General features: G+C 36.9%; 3 protein-coding genes across 6 annotated transcripts in view; 1 reads left to right on the top strand and 2 right to left on the bottom strand.

Moving 5' to 3' along the window:
- LOC124168774 (integrin alpha-PS3-like) overlaps window positions 1-20073 on the top strand; it is a 63147-nt gene extending 43074 nt beyond the window's left edge. For 2 of the 3 annotated variants that reach the window (XM_046547065.1, XM_046547066.1), the window contains 3 exons: window positions 1386-1518; window positions 1874-1933; window positions 2785-5393. In XM_046547065.1, the coding sequence (XP_046403021.1) occupies window positions 1386-1518; window positions 1874-1933; window positions 2785-2820 (229 nt within the window). In that variant the 3' untranslated portion in view covers window positions 2821-5393. Of the gene's footprint in view, window positions 1-1385; window positions 1519-1873; window positions 1934-2784; window positions 5394-19415 lie in introns of those variants that run through there. The other variant, XR_006866982.1, reaches the window with a different exon arrangement.
- On the bottom strand, window positions 1471-23839 carry LOC124168776 (PTS-dependent dihydroxyacetone kinase 1, dihydroxyacetone-binding subunit DhaK-like). 2 transcript variants are annotated; one of them, XM_046547072.1, is made up of 12 exons: window positions 22132-23839; window positions 21838-22012; window positions 21601-21692; window positions 21328-21426; window positions 16230-16347; window positions 12846-12931; window positions 10896-11055; window positions 10575-10822; window positions 8837-9014; window positions 7915-8186; window positions 7134-7270; window positions 1471-1555 (listed from the first exon to the last, which is right to left on the bottom strand). In XM_046547072.1, the coding sequence occupies exons 1-12, from the start codon at window positions 22264-22266 to the stop codon at window positions 1537-1539; spliced, it is 1719 nt and encodes a 572-aa protein (XP_046403028.1). In that variant the 5' UTR covers window positions 22267-23839; the 3' UTR covers window positions 1471-1536. The 2 variants fall into 2 exon arrangements, with proteins under 2 accessions (XP_046403028.1, XP_046403027.1); XM_046547071.1 differs by lacking the exon at window positions 1471-1555 and adding an exon at window positions 5382-6113.
- A 99-nt stretch (window positions 23840-23938) lies between these two features.
- LOC124168778 (U6 snRNA-associated Sm-like protein LSm4) lies at window positions 23939-24916 on the bottom strand. Its single transcript, XM_046547075.1, has 5 exons — window positions 24808-24916; window positions 24696-24737; window positions 24524-24622; window positions 24242-24443; window positions 23939-24159 (listed from the first exon to the last, which is right to left on the bottom strand). Exons 1-5 carry the CDS (start codon window positions 24808-24810, stop codon window positions 24074-24076), a joined length of 432 nt encoding a protein of 143 aa, XP_046403031.1. The 5' UTR covers window positions 24811-24916; the 3' UTR covers window positions 23939-24073.
- Between the last annotated feature and the right edge of the window lie 172 nt (window positions 24917-25088).

Raw genomic sequence — 25088 nt, 5'->3', positions numbered from 1 at the left:
ACTTAATGAATGTATCTATTAGGGTTCTGTACAACATTTGAGAACCCCTCCACATATCCAGTCAAAAACCTCATCATAGCATTTACAAATCCTAACCAATAGTTTTTGGTGAGAGACAACAGAAAACCTCCAGCAAGTCTCTTGAAAACCTAGGTGGTATAGGTGGTAAAAAAAGGTGGTATATTCAAGACCCACCTTCTTATTCTCTATGAATCGACTGCTGCGTGCCTACACTAATCATGTCTAAAACCTTTTCATGGCATTAGATAAATTGTGATTGCATAGTAATGTTGCCTTGAACATTTGAACTGGATTCTAAGAGGTTTTTCGGAGGCTCAGAAAACCTCTTCAAATTCTTGAAATATTCTCTCTACAACCCCTTCATGTAGCTATTTGTTCTCAGTAGAAATTGTCTACGTCTTGAAATTTACTCATTTTTATCTGGGACTTAATTCCGACCAGTATTAGCGAGCACACTACGTAAATGTCGATAAGCATTGGGGGTTGCCTATTTACAGGTACGACATCATATGTGCATGATGTGTTGCGTGTATACAGGGGCATATGAAACTGGCTGCTTTCAAATATTCATGAGAGAATACAAGGCACCTCTTATTCCCTTGCCCTTTAGTGCCTAGTATATACTTGTCTACTCATGGAAATTGCTTATGTCAACTGGTAGCCGCTATTTACAGGTAACATGTGATACATCCCTATGTATTTACATGGCGGATGAGCTAAAGCAAAGCTGGGTTATAAGTGAACTGATTTAATAATTGGTCCCAAGGTGGCTTGTATAAGCTGTATCTTTTCTTTACGGTACATTTGACTTCATAAATTATTAGCATATTAAAAAAAATGAAATTAAGCCAGCAGATGAATAATACATGATTTGGATCAATTGGGAAGCCTTTGCTGCCCTCTATTGGTAATTTCTGTTCCTGTAATTATTTTTCTGATGGGGGCAAAGATGAGAGCAAAGAAGAGTAAATACCCCACAGACGATTTGACACAGACAATTTGTGCCACATATTATATCTGTGCTTCGTAGGCATTAGCAGATTTAGGGGGGGAACGGGGGCACAACCCCCCCAGACCCTTAAGAAATTGTCAAGATTTTTAATGTGGTTCCATTATCATTGCATTTTTTTATTATGTGGTATCATTGTGCCTATGCAGAACAAAATCCTGGATTCAGCTTTCTTTGTAGGCAATCAGTTTCTTATTGAATACAAAGGGAACATATGATAATTTTGGCTGACTAGAGGCCTAACAAGGCATTATAAATAGCAATGACATTTTGTTGAAAAGAGCAAGGCTATACAAATATTTCAAAAGACATAGTTGTGTCATCTATCCTGGATTCCTCTTTTTTCTCTTTTCAGGCCAGACTATGGTGATGCTAGCACAATAATTTATGGGAAGCTTCCAGAATCAAAAATATCTCCTTGGTTCATTCTTCTGGCGATACTTGTTGGACTGCTGATTTTGGCACTCCTCATTTGGCTACTTGTTAAGGTTTGAAAAATTTCATTCTCATTCAAGATCTGAAATGCTGAAGTTTGGACCTGTTTGTGGTTATTTCTGCTTTGTGGGTACATAAATACATGCATTTACTTTATTGCTGAGAATTCATCAATCATGATCATCTTTCTAGCAAAACTTATTCCTGAAGAAAAATTGAGATCTGAGGTTTTAATTGATATGAATGGATAATTATTCCTTATCATGCTAATCTCCTTATTTTATTCCTCTTCCATTGATATTCTTGTAGTTCTCATACCATTCAATTACTTAGAAAACCATTCTTTAAATTTGTTTCTCCAAAACATATATTCTTTGTTGCTGAAATTGCTCAATATTTTTATTCCAGATGGGATTCTTCAGACGAGAGAAAAAAGAGGAATTGAAGTCCCAGAAGAATAAAGATGAGGTAAGAATCAACGTTCATGCTGAAAAACATTTTTACAGAGTAAATTTTGAAGGATGAATTTCTGCATTTTGCAATTCTAAGATTCTATTAAGTGATTGATCTATTTTTTTTAAGTAAAACGTCTAGAGTTTTAAAGACGTAGTATTACTAGTTCATTTTTTACTACATTAATTGGAGACGTAATATTATTCTACCATTGTTTAAAATTAATATTTTACTCTGGCCAAGTAAAAGAGATAATTTGATTTAAAGGATTGCATTTATTCTAAAAGAAAGAGAATTAAAGTTAAGATAAAATAACCAAATAATACTAGTAGAATGTAACTAAAAGTTTCAACAACACTGAAAAAGAAGTCCCACGACGAGAGGAGGCACCCCTTTAAAACAGGACTTCCTCTAAAGTGTTAAAAATATCTGAAGATTGTTAATAACTATAGTTAATTTCCAATGGACAGTTGTATACAAATGCATAATCTTACAAGATATGGAATCATTCAAGTATTTAAAAGCTAACTGTTTAATACTACAAAAATTTTAGGTCTTGTAAAAATGCAGTTATTCTAGTTTTAACTTTTGGAAGTCTACATGGACAATCCTGAGAGATTATAAGGCTTATTATTAAAAAATTTATGATTGAAATTCTTAAGACGCTTCATATTCGCTAGGTCAAACAGTCATTTTATCCAATGTTGGCTTTGACTTCATGTTTCTCATGAGCAACCAGCACATACTTTCCATATTCCAATTACATGTTTTTTTTTTTAAGTTAGACATTAATGAATATAGTCATTGTGATTGATTATTAATCATCTCCAACTGCATTTATTAACTCTTAAGTTTGTTTTTTTCAGATGGAAGCAGCCCTGACTGGAAATATGGATCATTGAGATTACAGAGAAAAGGAATTTTCCCCTTGAATGTGCAGTTTTCAATGTCCTAGGAGGTGTAGGAATTGTGATTTGTTCACTAAGCTTCTCAAGTTGCCTTGAAGGTAACAGTTGCTCAGCTTTAAATATTGACTATCATGCATTTGTTGACTTGAAGGAATGCTATTCCTTTAGTAATTTCCTTTGAAGGAGAGCCACGTTTTGTACATACCCTATTCATTTTCTACACTAATGTCTCTCTCTTTTCCCATCAATACATTAACACCTGGTCTAGATAGAGAGATAAGCTAGTAGTGATGTAGTTAGCTACCACTAATATATATTTCAATAATTTCTAGCTGTGGCACTAAGAGATGTTCCAGCAGTAAAGTCTCCTTATCGTTGGTTTGTGTGATTGTTGATCATAATTTATTGGCAATTTCAGTATTTAATAGTGTGTACAGATAAAATATATACTGCCCTTAGAGAATTTAATTGTTTGGATGGACTCGTGAATGGATTTGATAGAGTGTAAGCCGTATTTGTGTTCCGAAAGGTAGAGTAACTATGTTGGAAATAACTGGACACAGCATAGTGTTAGCCTTAGATTTTTTATATTAAAATCACAATGTTTGGCATTATATTTTTCATTAACTTGCAATGAATACAGAACAGGAATAACCTAGTGTGTTGAGTCTACATTTACGAGGTTAACTCTACACTTAGGCTGCTGATTTTGACATGATGAAATTTTTCCCTATCAACTCCTTTTTCTTCTAAGGGAACATGAGCAAATCACAGGGTGAGGAGTGGCGTTACGCTAGTTTTTTTTACTAAAATTATTCACAGAAAAGGCTGTGTGAGCTTGTGTATCGACATGGTGGATCAAGCATTCCCCACTGTGTCATGATCTTCTAATCTTTGACCGATGCACATCACCCAAAACTCTATAAAAGACTGGATAGGTCAGTAAGGCCATCAACAATGCCCAAGTGCAGGGATGGATTTAGGGGGGTCACAGGGGTTATGACCGCAAATTTTATAAAAAATATTTGATTTCTATTAGTTTAATAATTTTTGTATCCTAGCAAAAGAGTGAAGGGAGTCTTTATGAAAATTCATGGCTAAAAATCCCAAATATGAGAAACGTATGAGTTGTATTTAACATAGAGTGTAGCACGTCTACTGTAAAAATACCCCTCTCTTCTCTGTTAATACTCCATGGACCCAGGCTATGAACCCCCCAAATTTGACGCTGAATCCACCCCTGCTCATATGTTCAAGTGATTTCCATTTTTTCATCAGGTTCGACCAAATAAACGACCCACCTTGGCATCGAATGTCTTCCATCATTAGTTTGCCACTTTTGTACTGTGAATGTCTCTCGAACTCACTACGAAGTAATTTTCAAGGCAGGTTCTTAATAAAAAGTGAATAGCATGACAATAGAATATGATGCTCTTCTTCTTAGCAGAAAGCATTATTTCACCTATGTCTGTGGTCGTAAAGTTTGCCATTTCTCAACACTCCATAGAAGTAGAAAAATGTATATCGTATGAGATTATCAGGGACGCACTGATGTCAGTTGAAATCATGCCACTTTGTATACTGACTTAGAAGGGAGGCTTTAAATTACATCCATAGGCACATATTACTAAGTATTGTATGCAGCAATTTTGTCTGGTCATTTTTGAGTCCCCCTTGTACATAATTGGTGTGTATGAGACATTGATCCATGATTACGGCATGAAGGTGAATGTTAATGTTAGATATTAAATACAAATATGTCGTACAAATTAACGAATCCTTGAATATCAAAAAAGTAGAGAAAATATGCTTGAGTTACTTAGAGCCAATGAGAAGAAATGATGTTTTGCATGAAATGTCCTCTAATTTTTATACGATGCACTGTGCATCCAATATTTTTTATGTTTATAAGCATATATTCTGTCTTAGTTATAGTGACTCATTGTTTAGTATAAGGAAAGTTTATCATAAAATCGTAGAATTGTAAGCTCATTCTGGTATCCTAGTTGATTGTTGTGTTCATCAAATATCATTCAAAGCAACATGCTTGCTTCATGCATACATAATAATCAATGTCAATGACGTTAATCTTTCTTTGTCATCAACACTGCATGAGGTTTAATTTTAGCTTGATCTCTACATGTCCTTAAATAAAAAAGTATAGAAATAGTACCCAAAAGAGCTAATAAACAAGAGTACCATTTGGGTACCCTGAGCATTCTAATTTCTGATGACATTTTCATGAAAACTTTTAATGATTTTTTTTTCTCATGGAGGAACATGAGCAATATGTCAATGATAGCAAGTTTTTATGTAGAATTTCATTCATGACACTCATCCAACTAATGAATGTTTGCCTATGAATTATTTTTAAAATGTTATATCTCATTGAATAGTTTAAGGTTAGTTTTTCCTTTGTTTTTCGTCTAAGTGCAAATACTCTCCAATAGCATAATTTGCACTCTAGTCACTGCCATTTGCAGCACAACTGAGAATGTGATTATAGGAAGTACATAGCATTTTTTAAACTACTGTGAACATATTGAGAAAATAAATTATATAAAAATTCACGAGTTTTAATTATGAAATCTCATATAGGTAGTAAGCTGGAGTTACACAAATTCTAATGCAAGTAATCCATACGGAAATACATGTATAATTGGTATGATGTGGGGAATTTCCCATCATTTCATCACAATGCCAATGCCTAAATCTTCTCACAGTTTTAGATTTAATTTAATAATTGTACAGCAAGTAAAAATCACTTATTTTACCTCAAATACAGTTATTTCCTCCAAGGAACACATCAGATAATCTAAACATTTCATGTCAATACTGAGGTGACAAACTCACTTTCACCCTGGGCTAATTCCTCCACATGCCACCAAAAGAAACTAAACGCTGAGGTTGCAATGAGCTATATGATTGTAAAATTTTCACAAGATACAATCAAATCAAGGAAAATACTCAGGTTGGCACGAGAAAATGCTGATAGAAATCGAGTTCCCTCCTTTTAATGCATTTATGTATATGTAATCAGACTTGAAAATAGCCACGCAAATTATAAATGTTGAGAATAGAATAAGTTTCTTGATTATTAAACAATTTTTTTCTAAATTGAAAGCCCTCATAAAGTAATATCAAATGATGGAATATTCTCAGTTTAAAGCAGAGAAAAATGTCTCTGTAGGACCATAATAACTGCCTTTAGCCACACTAGAGTCCCATAAGCTCCAGCATCATATTCATGTAGGTTTGTTGCATTCACATAGCTGGCTCTCCCCACTCTGAAAATTGAGCAAAGGAAACCACACTCACATAATCCCTCTCACTTGCATTACTTACGTATTTAACTCGAAGTAATAACAGAAGAGAAGTGATATGCTGCCAATCACTTACTATTTGACTCACCCTTCACACACCATAATTAAATCAATAGCAACTAAGTAAACAAAAAGACCAGCTTTAAGCCTTCAATCAACATTTTTTCTTTTTTATATCAAATATTATCCCCTCCAATTTTTGTTTAATTGGTAGAGGAGGTTTATACCTTTAACAACAATTAATGGGGTAATTCAAATGGGTAGCTACATCATCAAAATTCAATTTGAAAATTTGAATTTGTCATACACTTCATTAAATTGTTTAAATTTCATAAAATAACCCACTGATAAAAATTTTCTTTTGCAATTCATGCTTATAATGCTATGCATATTCTAGGCTTATTTTTTGAGGGGTCTAATAAGACCATAATGTAAGAGTCAAAAAATAAGTAAAGTGAAGTGATTGATTTAGAGTGTAGAGTTGTACTGAGCCAAAACATAGGTGCGAGGGATGGAAGATGAGAAGATACAAGAAACTTTCGAAATTTGTGTGAGGAGGAGAATGAGAAGGTTAAGTGGAGGGGAAGAGGAATGGATAATAGACATGGTGGGCAAGGAGAAAACTTCTAGATGAGTGATATGGAAGTCACAGAGGGTTTGGATGGAGTGAGTAATGAGCAGGTAGAGGATGTTAAAAACGGTGCAAGAGGGAAGAGTTCCTGTAAATCAGGGGAGGGAGAGAATTGGATTTACAGATGGAATGAAAGGGAGTAGGTCTTTTTTTGAATTGAAGGGGAATCCATAATGGGAGAGGTGATGGCCAACAGTAAGCCTACCTCAACTGGTACAATACGTAAATAAAATATTTGTCCCCACGTATCAACAGACCAACAAAACTATTATTACATTTCAAACCCTAAAATGCACTTATTAAAGTATGAATACATCCCAAGCAACTTTTTCGGAGGTAAAAATACAACTCACCTAGGTATCATTTTTCCAGTGGCAGCACAGCCCTTTTCTGCTGCTTCCAATGTTGATTCTAAGGCCACCATCAAATCTTTAATTGATTTCTTTGCAGAAAGCTGGTACTTAGTACAGGCTGGCTCTAAAACATCTATCTTCATTATAAAAGATAAGGCAAGTGTAAGGAATTTATTTTTAAATTTTACCATTTAAATATTTCTAATGGGGTAATTCACTCTGACCAAATATCACTAATGAATGCATGACTTTATGAGATAGATGAGGGAAAAATATTGCTCGAAAAGAAAAGATTATTCCCCAGCCAGCAACAGGTATAAGATTTTGGGTGCCTTGGAGATCTACACTAAAGGATACCTCTAATATCTATGTCCAACTAAAAATTTTGACGTCCATAGACAAAAAAATTTTCAGTCTTTTCATAGTATTTTGGTTTATTGATGTCTTCAATACATTCATTGTCAAGGAAAAATATTTGATTTATTATACCTAGGGTCAATTTCTACATAGTAAGAAAGATCTAAATTTCGCTTGTATTTTCCATCCTCGTTGATGTTTGCTTGCATATTTTGGGACTGAGGTGACACAAAGAATATCTTATGGCAGAGACTTGAAATAACTCATATTGTACGCTATATAAAAAATAATTATCTGAGTTAATGCATGGGGATAAATTGGAGCAATTGCAATACTATCTACCGTAATCAAGAATATCTATAATCTGATCACTTCTGTTCTGAGATTGACTTTATTAGCTGTTTTTTCCTCCAAGAATCCTTACCATCGTCCTATCTCCCACTCTTGCTCCTGAGTATTTTATTATTCCTTCCAAGCCACACCTCCAAGCTTTACCCCAAGCCTCTGCCCACAACAGCCAAGAATCTTCATTCTCTTGAGGTTTTATGTCAGCAAGTGGAGGAGAACAGGTAGTTAGCAGCAAACAGTAAATGCTTCCGGCTGTACCTGCCATATGAGGCTCACAGGCTGCAGCAAGGCAGGGCATTAGCGCTCCAGGGCAATCCAGAGGGAGGCTATCCAAAACAGATAGGATGCCTACCAGAAAATAATTGCATGTCATTTTTCAGATTAGATCTTATGAAAAATACTTAAATCAGAAGGAAAATGATGGAAGAATATACATATTTTCAAAACATCACTTATCACTAAGAATGCAAATAAGTTAAAGTTAAGTCACTTTAATGAACCTTCAGTTAGTGGATTGGAAGCTAAGGCATGAGAATGTAAAACATTACCAACAATATGGCAAGTGAAAATTAGAGACATGTTTTAAATACGAAATACATAAATTTGATAAATGCCATAAATAATCATTACCTTAATGTGAGGTTGGCAATTTTAAGCTTAAGCTAGCTAAAACAATGATTCATGTATTGGCAATTTGTAGAATTGAATCTTTTCGTCAAAACTCTGACAAAAAATATCGTGAAATAAATCAGAATAGAAATAATTCTACTAGTTTTTATTGGCAACTGCTGTAAAGACAACTGTATTCTCAGTGAAGTAGCTTGTGTTAGTAGAGGACAAAGTTTTACCCTCCGCCCATAAGATGCAGGCTAATTTTAAGGTACTTTTGCAATTAAAAAAGCATGTCTCATGTGCCAGGAAATATTGTAATTAAGTGGGATTTTGCTCTATTTCTAATACGTATGCCAAATGCGTGGAATTCTTATGAAATTACATACTTTCGGCCCCACGGCGCAGAGTTGTACCACAGTCCCCATCTCCACATTCGGTATCAAGCAGATTAATTTTAGTCTCTTCTTTGATAAGTGCCTGCATGGCATCTTGTATGCAAGTAAAAATGAGTTTTTCTCCATTCTTATCAATTTTAGGCAACTTCCATCTTTTATCCATCTCCACCTAAGGGGTATTATAAACTTCAGCTAATAAAACATTAATAATAATAATAATACATTTTATTTGCCTGGAGATCAGATACATTTGTATGCATAGATATAAGGCACGTCATAATCAAACACATATATCCACATATTATATACAATTGAATATTTTAACATTAAGAGTCAATGAGATATTCATTGATTGAATAGATTAGGTAGCTTATTTTTAAGTACCTTTATAGATCAGATTTAAAAGCATTGATGCTGTTTGTTTCTTTTAAACATAATGGCAAATTATTATACAGTTTAATTAATGCCCATTTCTTTGGGCCCCGTTTTGGCAGCTCTTGTTTGTACATTATTCTGATACATATCATTTTTTGTCCTTGTGTGATGATGGTGGAATGCTCTATTCACTTCATGATTGACAATATTGCTCTTTACATACATTATGGTTAAAAATAGATATATACAGCAGACTCCCGATTATCCGGCTGCGGTTTATCCGGGTTGCGGATTATCCATGCACGATTTTCAATCTCGCTCAATTTTTTCCACGATCTTTGTTTTAAAAAATCAGATGCAAAATCATCGGAATTATGGCAATAATGCTAGGATGCTTATTATTTCCGTAAGAATTCCCTTCGTAAAACAGAAGCGATCATGTGCTAGCTGCATTCACGGGAGCACCGTGTTCCTGTTTTCCAAGCCTCGCAGTGAGTGACCGCGCTCCTTTGATCACAGATACACATTGTGCAGCAGTTGCGACCGAGGCAACTTGTGCAAGATGAGACTACGTAGTGTGGTGCCTGACAGTGTAGTTTCTGACGTCAAGCAGTGGTTTTGAAGTATTCGTGCAAACCACTTTTCTGTAACCGTGATCACACAGCCACGGATGTGTGGTTTTGGAAATTAGTCCTCACATGGAGCATTAATAATATGAGTACAGCCATGTTATCGCCGCTAAAAAGATCGCGAACTGGCGAGAAAAGCTCAAAATGAGTCCAGGAAGCACTCTAAAATAACAGAATAACTGCATGAATAAAAATATATTGTTTGTTTTATGTAAATTATGAACAATACAAGACATTTTAGTGAAGGTCTTGATTATCCGTGATTTCCGATTATTCGTGCCGTCTCTCCCCATCATTAGCCCAGATAATTGGGAGTGTGCTGTACATGGAATCAGAAGGAGATTAAGGTCCTTGCAGCCCTTAGTGAAAAAACTGTTAAAAAAACTGTTGAAAATTTCTACAGTTAATTGGGACAACTGTTGAATCCAACAGTAACTGTAGAAAATTCAACAGTAACTGCTGTAACTCAGCAGTAACCATAGAAAATCCAACAGTGACTGATGAAACCCAACAGTAACTGTGAAAATCCAACAGTAATTGTTAAAATCCAAGAGTAATTGCAGAAAATCCAACAGCAACCGTAGAAAATCCATCAGTAACTGTAAAAATCGAACAGTTTTTTTGCTAAGGGAGATTTTGGCTTACTGGGGTATCTATTAGACTTTTGAGCGATAATTCTCACACATGTATCTTACTGATTTTAAAGATCAATTCGGTGGACTTACCTTTAAATCAATGTATGGAACTGTTTTATGACTTAATTTTTTGACTCCTGAGGTATGTAAGTGGGATAGGGTCAATAAGCCATTGGCAGGCCAAGCTGGTGCATTTGTGTCAGCATCCACCCACTTTAGCACATCAAATGTTTCATCTTCTATTTTGCATTTTAGTATACATATCTGAACCCCAGACATGCCCAAAGAAGTCATCAGGTGTCCACAAAAAATACGAAGTATTTTAATTCCATCTCCACCTAAAAGATTAAATAATACAAATAGCCAAGAACTAACCATTATATTTTGGAAAACATAAATTTTACAACTTACTCAGCTGAATGGTCACTTCTCTAACAACAATCCATTGTTCCATTTCTGTGGTAGATCCAAGATTATTAACCAATACAACCACTTCATCCCCATTTTTAAGAGAGAGACTTTCCTTAATTTTTTCCAACATAAGAGAGACAATGTCTTTTGCAGAGCACAGCTATTGAAAATAATAAAAGCCATTGATAATAAAAATAAACCAACAACTATTTTAGCATGGCTGAAACTAACTTTATCACCACAGTATCATTTAAGTAGCTTTGCTAGAGAAAAGAAATATAATGAAATTTTACAGGATCTTAACAACTGCCCGACCAAAAATATAATGCTAATAGATAATGATGTTTAGATGTGATCCTTATCAGATTTTCATAAGAATGCAAAGATTAATGACTACTTGAGACTTTAAAATAAATGCCTGAGATATTTTTAAAAACTAACTGAAAAAAATGTGATTTCCTGGAAGAAATCAGTGCTCTGTTATACAACAGGGTAGTTTCCTTCATCAAAGAAAATGAAAGGCATTGATTTCAATTCGTTACTCACCGTTAGTATGTTCATGATATACAAATTATTTGGTATGAGAATTCCCCAGTTTAGAAGAATGTTAATGGTCAATTTTAACCTCATTTGAAAAAGGCCAGATTGGTGCCCATACGATGCCACTCCACGTGACGTTACAGGGACCTAGATGCTACACGAGATGTCAGGAGTTCTACATCGTTTGAGATTACCATGCATGCATGAGGCACAGAGTTCAGGGAAACATCTCTTAATAATCGCCTGATAAAATTGCCTAAGGTCGGAAAGTTTCCTTTGTTTGATAGGGTATTAATAATCCTTATATAAGCCAAGCGCTAAATGCTAGCAGCCTGCATCGTAGCAGCGCTCATAGCCTCGCACCGAGGTGGCCTCACATGGCGGCAGCTGGAACCAGAATGACGTCACATGGGCTTTTCCCAGTATTCATACTTAGCCGTTGTGTTTTCGTGAGCTTGAAATTTTCACTTTTCATTTAATCGGAAAAAATAGATATTGCCATTAAAAAATCTGAAAGCGTGAAATGAGTACTCCAGAAGTAATAATCTTTTTATTTAGGCAATTAAAAAAAAATGGGAAACCACCCTATCAGATGCACTCCATTTTTCAATATACTTTCATTTCATGCAAAAAAAGTCCCTTGAATCATAGAAAAAATATGATTTCATCAAAACCTTGGACTTCTAGGGAAAAATGTTTCTTGAATTGAGGTGAAATGACCTAGATGATTTAATGAAATGTATGGTTGGTGGCAACCCACATACCACCAAGCTCCCGTCGCAGCAAATTTCTGGCTACTTGCCTCCTTGGGTACACATTACAATGAACCTTGTTAAATATACTAATTAATCTTTTAAATGCACTAATAAATTAACTCATATGTGCACCATCACTATTACATGCAAAGCATAACTAGTAACATACGTATATAGATCATGTTAATCACTTTTGGGCTATATCGCCGCGTCAGATTTTGGGTGGCCCCAACGTTTCCCGACCTATGCTGGTCGCTTTCTCAAGGGAATCTGTTCCCTTGAGAAAGCGACCCAGATTCCCTTGAGAAAGCAACCAGCATAGGTCGGGAAACGTTGGGGCCACCCAAAATCTGATGCGGCGATATAGCCCAAAAGTTTTAATTCAACATGACGAGCACCCGCGAAAGTTTTAACGAAGAAGTATGTAGATCATTTCAGGCCAAATTGATCATTAAATCACTGTCGCTGCTGCAAGAATTACAACTCCCAGTCAGCATACTCAATAATGCAAATGAAGAGTCAGCTTATTAGGCTAATCAAAATGTCTCATGAAATTATATTTCTTTAAAAATAATGCAATATGAGCTGAAAAAATTGTATGCATGATTATAAGTTTGTATAAAGCATACTGTCATAAGTCCTCCTCAGAATTTACCTCAAACTTTCCGATCCCAGTTTCACCATGAACACCCACTCCTAATGCTATTTCTGATTCTGCCAAAGTAAATGAAGGTGTCCCATCTGAAAGAAAAATTCAAAGATCATCGTAGGCCTGTCGTCAAATTTTGAGTGGTCAATAAAATACATGGCAATAAAGAGTATATTATAGCGTTGGGAGTGGAGCGTGAAATATCCCAAAAATTTTATGGAGATATGGTCTTACCTAGTAGCTACTTGCCCCTAGCAAATGAACCTCCCTAAAAAAGTAAGTACCCTCAAAAATCGACACATATTAAGAGAGTGAAATTATTTAATTACTTGATAACCAGAAGTTAAAAGTATTTATTCATTTTGATGATATTAAATTTAATTTTGTTTTTGGTCGTTAACATTATACTTTTTGAGTTACTATTGTGACAGCGATGAAAGAAATTAAAGAATAGATTGCAGATTGCAGACAAAAGATGTTTTGATAAGAAAGACACCAAATCCCAGCTAGCCACTCACCTTATCAACTAGAACCATTCATGCAGTTTCCAACCTAAAATACTGGCCTTCGAAGGAAAAGGACGTCGGCTCGACGCACTCGAGCAATGGGAAATTACCAGGAGGAGAAAACGCAAGGAAAACCTTTTGAATGACATTGAGTTCCTGAGTCATTCCCCGTTGTTAGCCCCCCCCCCCACTCAAAACCTTCAACCGAACCCCAAATCCTTACGTATCCCAACCACCTCCCCACCCCCTTCCCCCATCCTTTACCCCCCCCAAACCCTCTCCCACTTCCGCCGACTCATAAATATACCCCTCCCATTTGCATGATTGTATATATATATGACTTCTTGACGATAATATGGCATTTTGTACCTGATGATAGCGAAGTAAGGTCGCTGAAATGCGTCGTACCAAGTAAAATTACTGTGGACATGCACTAAGTTTGCTCTTCATTTACCATTGTAACATTATGTTCCACAACATCTCGCCGAACACCGTTGAATACATCAATAGATTGCAGGACTGGAGATCTTAGAGGAAATGAAGAAATTCAAATGAAACTATCATTACCAGTGAATAAATATTGATTACAGAAGGAAAATGTGGAGTCATATAAAAGGAAACCGCTTCGGCACAATGAATTTGTGACCACGACTACATTTAAGAATAAGAAAAGGAGTATAACTGAATTAAAAGGAAATGAAAGTTGAAAGAAAATAAATTCCCCAAATTTGCTGGGCAAAAAAGTAGGGAGGATGTGGGAAGTTAGAAGGATGACGGTGGAGTATAATATACAAAAATTAAACTGAAACACAATGAAATAAACAATAATGCAAGCTCACTCACTCACCTAGCAGATTTGCTCTATGGAACAAAATTCTGCATAGGTCTCAATCATACACACACACTCATGCCCCGTTCACATTACGTTCTTCTTACGCCGGTTAGCCCCGACCATGGTTACAAAACGAGGTGTGAACGCAAGTTACCGCTAACCGTGGTTGGGATTCTGACCACCGTTTTCCGACCACGGTTGGCGGTAGTTCATGCGTGTGTGAACGCAAGTTGGTTAAAAGCTGGTTAGAAAAAGAAGAAGGCGAAGCAGCAACTAGGTGGGATAGACGGAATAAAAACAGAAAGTAAAGCATTCGAAGAGGAGACGGCCGTTATTGTTGAACTATATTCGTCAGAATTAATTCTAAGGAAAGTGTTATTGATTCATTCCGTAATTTGTTGTATATTATGAGATTTTAGACCTGATTTAAGTTATGCGATATACTATATAGTTCGTAGTGAATTAGCTTTTAGCTCGTATTGTATTGTTACGGACAGATTGAATAATCTATATTAATATTTTGCTAGAATTAAGTAAAATGTGCGAAACTACCATAATAGAAATCCGAAAGTCACTATGATTTTAATGTTTTGGTAAGAGTGCTTAGTCCCAGTTTGAAAAAGATCACTTATGTTCATCCTTGGACAAAAGTTCCACTGTCAATATAAAATATCAGGCTAATGGCTTGTCAGATATAACTATAGAAAATAAAGTTAGAAACTTCGGGTGATACTACATATCGCAAAAGTACCACGTTCTTTCTCTTATTTCATAAGTTAAATTTCAATAATCGTCACATTTCTGCAAGTTATTCGTCCACATTTGAAGAAGAGGTATAAGAGTTTTAATTTACGGTAGAGCATCGGATTGGATCATGTCCTTTGCCAAATCAGAAAACAATAATTGCGAAGAATTTAATGCAGCGAAAAGTGTATCTCCATCCCAAATCACAAGTGTGTCTCAATTGAGGCTCAAGTCTCAAGATTAGGTCCTCGATTTTCTCCACCTACATCAATGATTTGTCAACACATCCGAATCAAGGGAAAGTAGTAGTATATGTTGTTGATATCAACCTAATTATAACTAATATTCGCTTTTATTCGTATTAAATAGAGCAGTAGGAGAATGCAAGCCACACTATCGATGAAATGATTAGTTGGACGAACACATTTATATTACCTTCTACGTAGCAAGGAACAATGATTGTCGACGCTGTAATGCAATTTTTAATTCATAAGCAGCTCATAATATGCACATACGTTGAAAATCATTGCAATTAACACAAGAACTTTTCCCTGCACATTCTCTATTTCCTTCCAAAAGGTTATACGCTCTCGTATATTCATTTTTCACTTGCACTTACTTTACCACTCATCAGATGTCGCCAGGGTCTAACCATGGTAAGTGTGAACGCGCGTTGGTTCTGACGTCATCTTACGCTGGTTAAGAAAGATGGTAATGTGAACGGGGCATCAGGTTTGAGGGAATCACAAACTCAGACATTTTTTGAGGATTGTTTCAGCCATTGTTTAGTGAAAGGTAAAACTGTACAATTGTGACCTACGTACAAAGAGAACAAAGGGAGATTTGTGAGAAGAGAAAACAGAGAATCGGACAGTTTCTTAATTGAGATGGAGCAGCGGCCACCAGAGGGAAATTAGGAGGTATGAGTGAAGGAGATGAGCTTGGTACAAAATTTCGGTATTCAGATTTCTAGTGTTCAACAAGGCAAGATGATAGTTAAGATGCTGTCAGGGTATGTAGCAGATTTCAGCCAGGTAATGATATTCTAATTTACTCTTGCTAGTCATCACCAGAATGAGTTTACACACTGGAATACAGAAACACAAAAAAGTATTTCCCAACATGGCGTGACATTTTCCAAAAATACAAACAGGGGAAGGCCAAAAATTGTGGAATTTTAGGATCTCAACATCCAATACCCTTTTCCTTTACACCCTGGGTATAGCCCTGCTAGTCACCTCAAAATGACTTCTATTTTTTGATTGGTAAATGTGTGTTTACTCAAAACTTGAAAGACTAAATGGCTACCTGGTAGTATACATGGTGACAAGCATATTCCAATTGTAGACATTACTGTCACAGCTTTTTTGGCCATCCACACAATTTCCTCAAGAGACTTCCCCTCGGCTGACATAGCACCAGCTATCTAAAAAAAAAAAATAATACAACAACCATAAAAAAATGAAGCAACAGGATTTGTTTAAATCGCTCAATTAATGACTGTTAATAATAAGGGTTAGAGTTAAGTAAAAAGCTTTTTGTTAGACACTCGTAACATCAATTAGAATTATGATGAAGGCATCCATCTGTCAGCTTAAAGAGCCTCTTCTCTATCAGAATCGGTCTCCCAATCGATAAGTAAGTACATATTAGTATATAAACACATGTATATTTAGGCAGATCGGAGAAATTGATTTTTTCACCTGGCTCCCAGTAAATAAGTCGTCAGACTAATCAAAAATGAAACCAAAAAGATTTGTGACCTTAAGGTGAACACCCGACCCTTAACATACTTAACACCAGACCCTTACTCATCGACCATTTTATGGCAGGGAGGGTCACAAATTGGTGAATTTTATATTACATGGTCATTCCCTATAAATTTTGCTGAGTCCATATGAACAAAATTTTCGTGCATTGTGACGTATCTGCGACTGTTAAGCACAAAATGCCAATTTTGAGTGCATATGTGCAAACAAAATACATATTACGATCCCCACACAGCGTATTGGGAAGAGAAGAAGCAGGCTGCTCACATCTCATACCCACTTGCCTCTTCCCCCTCCCATGCCCAGAGAACAGCAAAATTAACACTTGAGTGTGCCTTATGTCGTTATAGGCTAGCCACTACATATTATAGGTGTTTCAGCATCGTCAGCGGAAGAACAATCACAAAAGAATTATGTATTGGACATTAATGTTAAATGCCATGAATATAACAAAAGTAGAAGAAGAAAAAACTTGCAGATTGTGCAGGATTCAACCTATTTATACAATTTTCCCTTAAATAAGCAAATTAAAGCAAAAATATTTACCAAAGCTCACATGCACGAGGTGAGCTCTGTTAACCAGTTTTGAGGTCTCCTACCCACACATCCATAGGTAAATAAAAGTGAGGAAATCTTTGCCTGTACCAGGTTTAAATATATTCTGAAACACAATCATGCAAATTTTGCTTTACCAATCAGATGAAAATAAAATAACCTTGTCTAAAGGCCTGGTTACATGGCACATTAACACGTACAAGTTAATGTACATTTGCACGAATGATTTTGGTGAACCGGAATGGAACATAATGAATGCATGAACCAAATTAGAACAGACTATTTTCTGTGCATGCATTTGCACAAGTTGGGTGGTTACATGGTGCATTTTTGCGTTCATTCTCGTGTTCATACATCTAGACATTAACCCGTATGTGTTAATGTATCGTGTAATCAGGCCTTAATAGAACATTTCTATTGGCATATGAAAGTTTTTACTATTAAAATACTACTTAACACAGGCATCTGAATTTAAAACTTATTATATTACAGAATTAATTGAGACTTGGAGATTGGCATTTTTGCTCGAGTTTCCAGTCTTTTCTGTATGCATTACTAATCGTCACTCCTCGTCCGTTGCTGCTGTCAACAAAGCTTCGGATGACCTCTTTCACAAATCTTTTGACCACATGGGTAATGCAGGGAATATTTAACTTCAAAGTTGAACGTCACTCAAAGGATTTTTGAATTTCTGCAGTGGTAAGGTCAGACATAGCCGGAGGTACCATGGTCCCTCCCCAATTTATCAGCAACAGGAAGCCCTCTGCATTGATATTAAAATCTGGTAATTCACAAGTCTCATTTTGATCATTACACATGTGTTCTTGTGTGCCTCTAATATTTTTATCCACTCATCCTGACTCTTCCTTGGGCTCATCAGTTATCATAACAAGCAGTACATTCTCAGGGTGACCGAAAAATCCATCCTTTAAAAACTCATATCTACGACTGCTCTCAGCTCATGCGGCAGGGTTCTCGCCCAGTTGATGAGTCTACAAAAATTTACAGCTCTATCATGTATATGATGATGCTGCTTTACTAAAATCCAGATGGGCAAGTATACTTTTTGAACGAAAGTTATTAAATTTACTGAATTGGTTCTTGGATTTATGGTGGCCAAGTAGAGCCACTGTAACCTATTGGCCATTGGAAGCCAGAGGGAATGGGCCTTTTATGATGATTTTTGGCCAAATTTTTGGAGCAAATGTCTTTAGATGCAGCATTTCAAATTTCCAAAAGATAATGCTGATCAGTGCTCAGCAAATTCAGGTCAATTTTGGGAGACATGCTGATGGTATAGATTCAAATCACGCATCATCACAATTGTAACGGCCTTGAAGTATGGAGCAAATAGTGAATTAAGCTAGCTAGGCTCCCCCTCGGAATGATCTAGGTATGCCCAATCATCCTGAGAGGTTTGAATATACGGCTGCCAAGTAGACCAACCAAAGACTCAACACTGAGGACTTTCTCAGATCACAGCCAGTCCCACACACTGCAGATGATATTGAGGTGGCCAGCGGACTGAAAAGGGCAGTCAGCACCTCCATAAAGACAGTCATCCCTCTCGCATGCATCTCCCAGTGCATACTAAGCCCAGTGATACCTAAAAACCTTTCAACATCCTGCAAAGTGCTCAGCATGGTTTCCGGGAAACCCACTCAACAAATACTGCAATATTCCAATTTTTAAACCAAATTTGTGATGATTTCCAAGACCATAAGATGGCTGCAGGTGCTTCCTTTGACCTGAGCAAAGCTTTTGACTGCTTAAATTTTGTTTGACAACCTGCTACCTAAAACTTGGGTGATAGGGGAAGCAGGAGAACAGGCTTCATAGATATGTATATCTGCCCATAGAATTACCAGTAATAGGCTAAATTGAAGAAGGGAATTAAGAGTAAAACTTGGGACTAGTTTGTGAGGTCAAAATTTTCCACATACATCTACCCTAACTGGTAGATAACCAATTATAATAATTGTAATCTTAAAATATTTTTTGTTTCGTATAGTCTGCTATCACTTTGATTGCAAAAATAATATTTTTCAAATATTTAGAGTAATAATTATTATATTATATTTATAAATCATTTTAATGGTGAAAGAAAGGTTTTGAGGATTTTCCCTGTCAAGGCATGGAAATCAAAGATATTTTGTATTTCTCTTGACAGGCTGCCCATTTTCCTTTCTGGCCTGAGATATCTCCACTCATGACACCCCATGGGAGCATGCTTAGAATAGTCCTGACTCTTTGCACAGTTAAGTGTGCATGGCAAATTCAACAAGACCAAGAATGGTAGTGGAAAAAATGAATTTGATACCGGAATAGTGCAGCCAATCAAGGATTGCAGCCTAAGCGAGGAAGAAGCATATTCTTCTATTGCACAGACAATCAGTAGGTTAATTGAGCCCTGCTGTCAAAGAATGCTTATTCTATCTGGATACCTCAGTTAACAAGATACCATATAAATAAATGAAAGTTCTACAGCCGTCTGACAGTTGATAGAAATAAATTCCCCAAGGCCTAACTCTTTGCAGGGCAAAAAAGAGGAAAAGGAAGGGGAAGGATAAGGAGGGGTCTGGAAAGTTTTGTCTATAGTATTTTTGGTCCAGGAAGGTGATCGGATTAAATGAGCAAGCCGGCACTGGATGGCTTTGTATTTATTTGATAGCTCATACACATCATCACTTTACTGTGATGGGGAACTGGAAGTGACTACTGGTAACAACCTTAGGTCTTTCACCATTTCTCATGGACCAGAAGTCCATAGATACCAACCCAAGGTTAGGTGCATGCAAAATTGTGGGAGAAACCTACTATGTGATCATCCACTGTTGGCTAGGTTGTGCAAGTTGTTAATTTATGGTGTTTCATATGATTTAACTTGGGAATTTAAATGGATTGGGCAGGGGAATTGTATTCATCCAAACAAGGGAGTTCCAGCTCAGAAGGCAAGGGAGTTTCAGTCTAGCTAGCCAAGGGAGCTTCAGTTTAGTCAGCCAAAGGAGTTCCATTGGAGTAGCTGGAGTACTTAAGTACACTGCTACTGTACTGCCATCCCTCTTCCAAACTCCACTGGTTTTGTTTCAATTTCAATGCAGTTTCAGCATAGAAGCAAGGCAGTGAGTTTAAAGGTTGTTTCAGCCCAGTTTCAAGGGAGAAATTTTTACCTGAGTATGTATAGCTCAATAGGGTAGTTTCCTTCGTCAAAGAAAACGAAAGGCATTGATTGCGATTTGTTACCCACCATTAGTGTATTTATAATTTACAAATTATTTGGTTTTAGAATTACCAGTTTAGACGAATGGCAATGGTCAATTTTAACTGCATTTGAAAAAGGCCAGATTGGCACCCATGCGATGCCACTCCACGTGACCTCACAGGGACCTAGTTTCTGTACGAGTAGATAGGAGTTTTACATCGCCTGAGATTACCAATGCATGCATGAGGCACAGACTTCAGGGAAGCATCTCTTAATAATCACTCATTAAAATTCCCTATGGTCGGAAAGCTTCCTTCATTTGATAGGGTACTAATAATCCTTATTAAAGCCAAGCGCTACCTGCTAGCAGGGTACTCTGATACCTGTGAGCAGCCTGCATCGTGGTGGCGCTCATAACCCCGCACCAAGGTGGCCTCACACGGCGGCAGCCAGAACGAGAATGATGTCACATGGGCTTTCCCCAGCATTCATACTTAGCCGTCGTGTTTTCGCGCACTTGGAAATTTTCACTTTTCATTTAATCAAGAAATATATATGTCATCATGCAAAAATCTAAAATCATGAAACATGTACTCCATGAGTAAAAATCTTTCGATTTAGGCAATAAAAAATAATAGGAAACCACCCCATTTCTTCTCCTTTCCCTGATCATTGCATGCAGGATTCACATAATGAAACTAAAACAGTAATCGCTCCATGATATGAATGCCTATACTATTCCCTGTGAAGTATGGATACACTGTGAAAAGAGAAATATCAATCTATTTAATGAAGAAAGGTTCCCCTAGTTGAAATAGCTGATTGGGGGTGTATTGCAATTAAGGAAAGAGTAATATATGCTCCTTTTTGTGTAAATTACCTTGAAAATAAGGACCAAACCACAAAGACCTCTCCTTCCAGCAAAATCTGATTTAGCATTTTGATGGGCACAGTCTTCTCCCACTATCACCGAATCCACCTGCAATAATAAATTTCACTAAAGAAAGAAAGGAGGAAGCAGCCGATGATAGGTAAGGTAAAATGGAGAACTAATGAAAGCAAGTGAAGGTTGAAAATAAGAGGTCCACAAGGATGGTGCTCAAAAGGATACATTCCAAATTTGAACTAGGGTTTTCAAGACGGTCATTCCTACCTTGACACCCACTTTCAGTGCCTTTTCGACGGCTAAGCCAAAATTAAGGCGATCTCCGGTGTAGTTCGGAATTATGACTAAAATTCCAGCACCTGTGAAGATTCAAAATGAATCTTTATAACGCTACATTAACGACATAGGTCATTCGATTACAAGAATGCGGAACCTATAACTTTGATATAACCACTCGAAATGCTTTCAAGTCCGCATACTAGTGACAACCACGCAAAAACCTACCGTTATTATAGGCTGACAACTGCTGAATAGCTTCAAATATTTGAGAAGACGGAGGGGCAGCAAATACTGATCCACTGACTGCGGCAGACAGCATACCTTTTCCAACGTAACCTGCACAGAAGGGCTCATGACCCGCCCCTCCGCCAGAAAGGAGAGACACTTTTCCCGGTGGAATCTAAAATAATCGCAAAATGTTTTCAATCAGAATGATATAATTTGAAAAACGTACCTTCTTTTATTGCCACACACCATCACGCATCCGAATCACATCTAAAGTTTAAGTGCGAATCTTACAAAGTTGGAGAATGCCACTTTAGGATACTTTTCATGGATATGCAGCAATCCTTTATAAGCAGCTGCCAACCCATCCATCATTTCTTCAACGCACTTTTCTCGTGCATTCACGATATTTTTGTTGACAAAGGACATTGCTGCGGTACTTCTCTTTCGCCGTTCCCCAAGGTCACTGTGCCAGACTATGCAGAATAACTCGAATGCGGGTCCAACATGCAAATTATAAATGAACTGTCTTCGTGAGAAGGGATTCTTCTTCGTGGATTAGGGCTTCAAATATAGAGCTCCAATGCCAGCCTACGATGCTGCTCGCCGTCGTTATCAGATTCAAAACATATCGCTGTCGTTCAATGTTTGCTGTCCACCCATAACTCGATGACCCCCAGCACATCTGTCCAATTAGATGTCACTCATGTGTGAGATGACGCATTGATTGATCGCGCGGCTCTTAATTTTGTACTTTTTGAAATTCATCTTGCAGGATTAGCTGCTAGCTTCATACCTTGGGGCGGCTTCTATAGAATTCTCTGGGTAGGATTCTCCCATTCAGATCTTGTTAGTAAAGCGGGAATAATAGCCTTCAGCGGTTTTTGCTAGCTACTTACCTTCTGAAATTACTTTTGAGGAGTTTCATGCTTAAATCGACCAATTGTAAGCTTCTGTCAACGGTATGAACATTGAAATACAATTTTACTCTTGATGGTTTCAGAGCTACCCGCTGTCCCACAGTATATGCTTGTGGGGACATACCATAGGGTTTTCCACCCATGTATTTCTGCATCCTAAAATGCAAGGAGTTTGCGAGGTTCCCTTACAAAAGTAATTAATTTGACTTCCAAAATAATGTGCAAGCCAAATTTTAATTTTACAGGTGGCTGCAAAAATGTATTTTTTAAAAATATATTTAAAAGGTGTTTCATTTACAATTAATACAACAATGCTGTATGGATGAGTGTGCATATCTGTGGTGCTGGTAAAGCAGCACCTAAAATGGCTAGAATTCATTAAATGCTAGTATCAACGATTATAATTTTTCAAGGAACCAGGTGTACATACTCACGGAAAAATTTTCAAATGGTACCCTATATTCATATCATAGGTATAAACCAGCATAAAGAATCAAGCGAGGTTCAATCTCATTTCAGGCTATTCAACAAGGTTGCACTTAAAACAAAGGTCTGCCCACCACTATGGCTAACACGGCTGTAATAAAGCTAAAGAGAGCACTATTGACGTATTCACTGTGGATAATGCAAAATTACATATTTACGTTGCTCATAAATCTGTGATAACAAAAATGGGCATTTCACTTTCTAGCAAAGAACTTGCTTCATTTGTGGGATGACTAGAAAATTTAAGCTCAATGAATACCAGTCATCTGAGTGCAACAGATTTGAATGTTTATGCATATACTACTGAAAAATTCACAAGCCTCCAGCAGTCAACAGATACCTATAGTTGGAGTGGGGAAGGTAAGACCAGATCTCCACTGAAATCTATCCAGAGATAGTAAGTGTTATGTGTGTAATTAAATGACCAGGTACGAGACCTGAAATATTGCTGAAAAATACCTCACACTATGTCAACCCAGAGGTCACCAATTCATGCAAGAAAGTGCACAATGTGGAATGCACTATATTCATACAAGAAAGTCCACCGTAAGAAATATAGTACGGCAAGAGAACTCAATCGTATGGCCATGGAAGAAGGAAGAGAAACTCCTCCTTTCATGGCATGACATATGTATAGGATACAGCCTGAATGGTCATCGAAATGCATTGTCTCCATCAAATAAATTTCACTGTAGTTACAAGGAAATCTTGATACATTTAATGCATAATATAATTAATAAAGTATTTACACAGTAAACATGTGATGAAAATTTATAGTTACAGGGGGTGACCTCATGTACAGATGAATTCTCGCAAAGAGCGGAATACTTCTACTTCATTTTGTCTTTATTTCCCATGTTTCGTCCACCCATTCCTCTCCCCATTGGTCCAGAGCGTCCTCTTCCACCAAAACCACCTGCAAAAGTCATCGAAGGATAAATGGAAAAATCAAATCGACTTAAATGAAAAGCAAAAGAGCAAACAAATTCACGTATTACCACGGCCGCCGCCGCCACCTCCTCGTCCTCTTTGCCCACCCCTTTGATTCCCGCCGCCTCTTCCATCACCACGACCACCTCCCCTTGCTTTAGATGCCACTTCTTCTTTCACCATATCAATTACTTCATCCGGGATTCGAAGGTACTTGATCGTACTACCTCGAACATAACACTCGGGCATCCTCCAAAACTTGTCTCCTTCCTGTAGGTATGATCAGTATAAGTGAGGTAGAGCAGAGAAAATATTTGAATAGTGTTTAAACAGTGAGATACACTCCTTACCCGAGAGGTACAGATGACTTCTCGGAGCATGATATTCATCCAATTATCACATGTCACCAAATGCCCGTTGTAGGTCTCGCCACTTTTCAATTCAACGAGCTGAAAATAAAATTTAAGTTGGTATAATGCGTAGCATCAACGACATGTAATATCCATTTTACAGATTACTCACCATAGGGTGATTCTGAGCAGTTTTAAGGAGAGTTAACGGCAACTGGAAGGAAAATTAAATATATTAATCAAAGTTCTATGAACACATAACGATTCTTGATAAATTTTCTTACCATTTTTCAGCCAAATATCTCCGGCGAAATTTCATAGAAGCCCACACACTACACAAACAACTGAAAACACAACAGAAAGACACTGTTGCCAGGCGTATAGTCAGACTTAGGCTACGAGTGAAAGTATTCTGATTTATCTTTCAGTTTCGTAAATATCACGTTTTCAGATTCTCCTAGCGTAAATTAATTAAGTCATTAGTGTTCAAAATGTTCAGTTCTGGTGAAAAATTAGTATTTGAAAACCCTTAAAAAGCAGAAGACCCTATACGAGATACATTTGG

This window comes from Ischnura elegans, chromosome 12, assembly GCF_921293095.1.
Source record: "Ischnura elegans chromosome 12, ioIscEleg1.1, whole genome shotgun sequence".
In the NCBI taxonomy this organism is placed as follows: Eukaryota; Metazoa; Arthropoda; class Insecta; order Odonata; family Coenagrionidae; genus Ischnura; species Ischnura elegans.
Note: the sequence above shows the minus strand (reverse complement) of the source record. Positions and strands in the feature narration are given on the sequence as shown.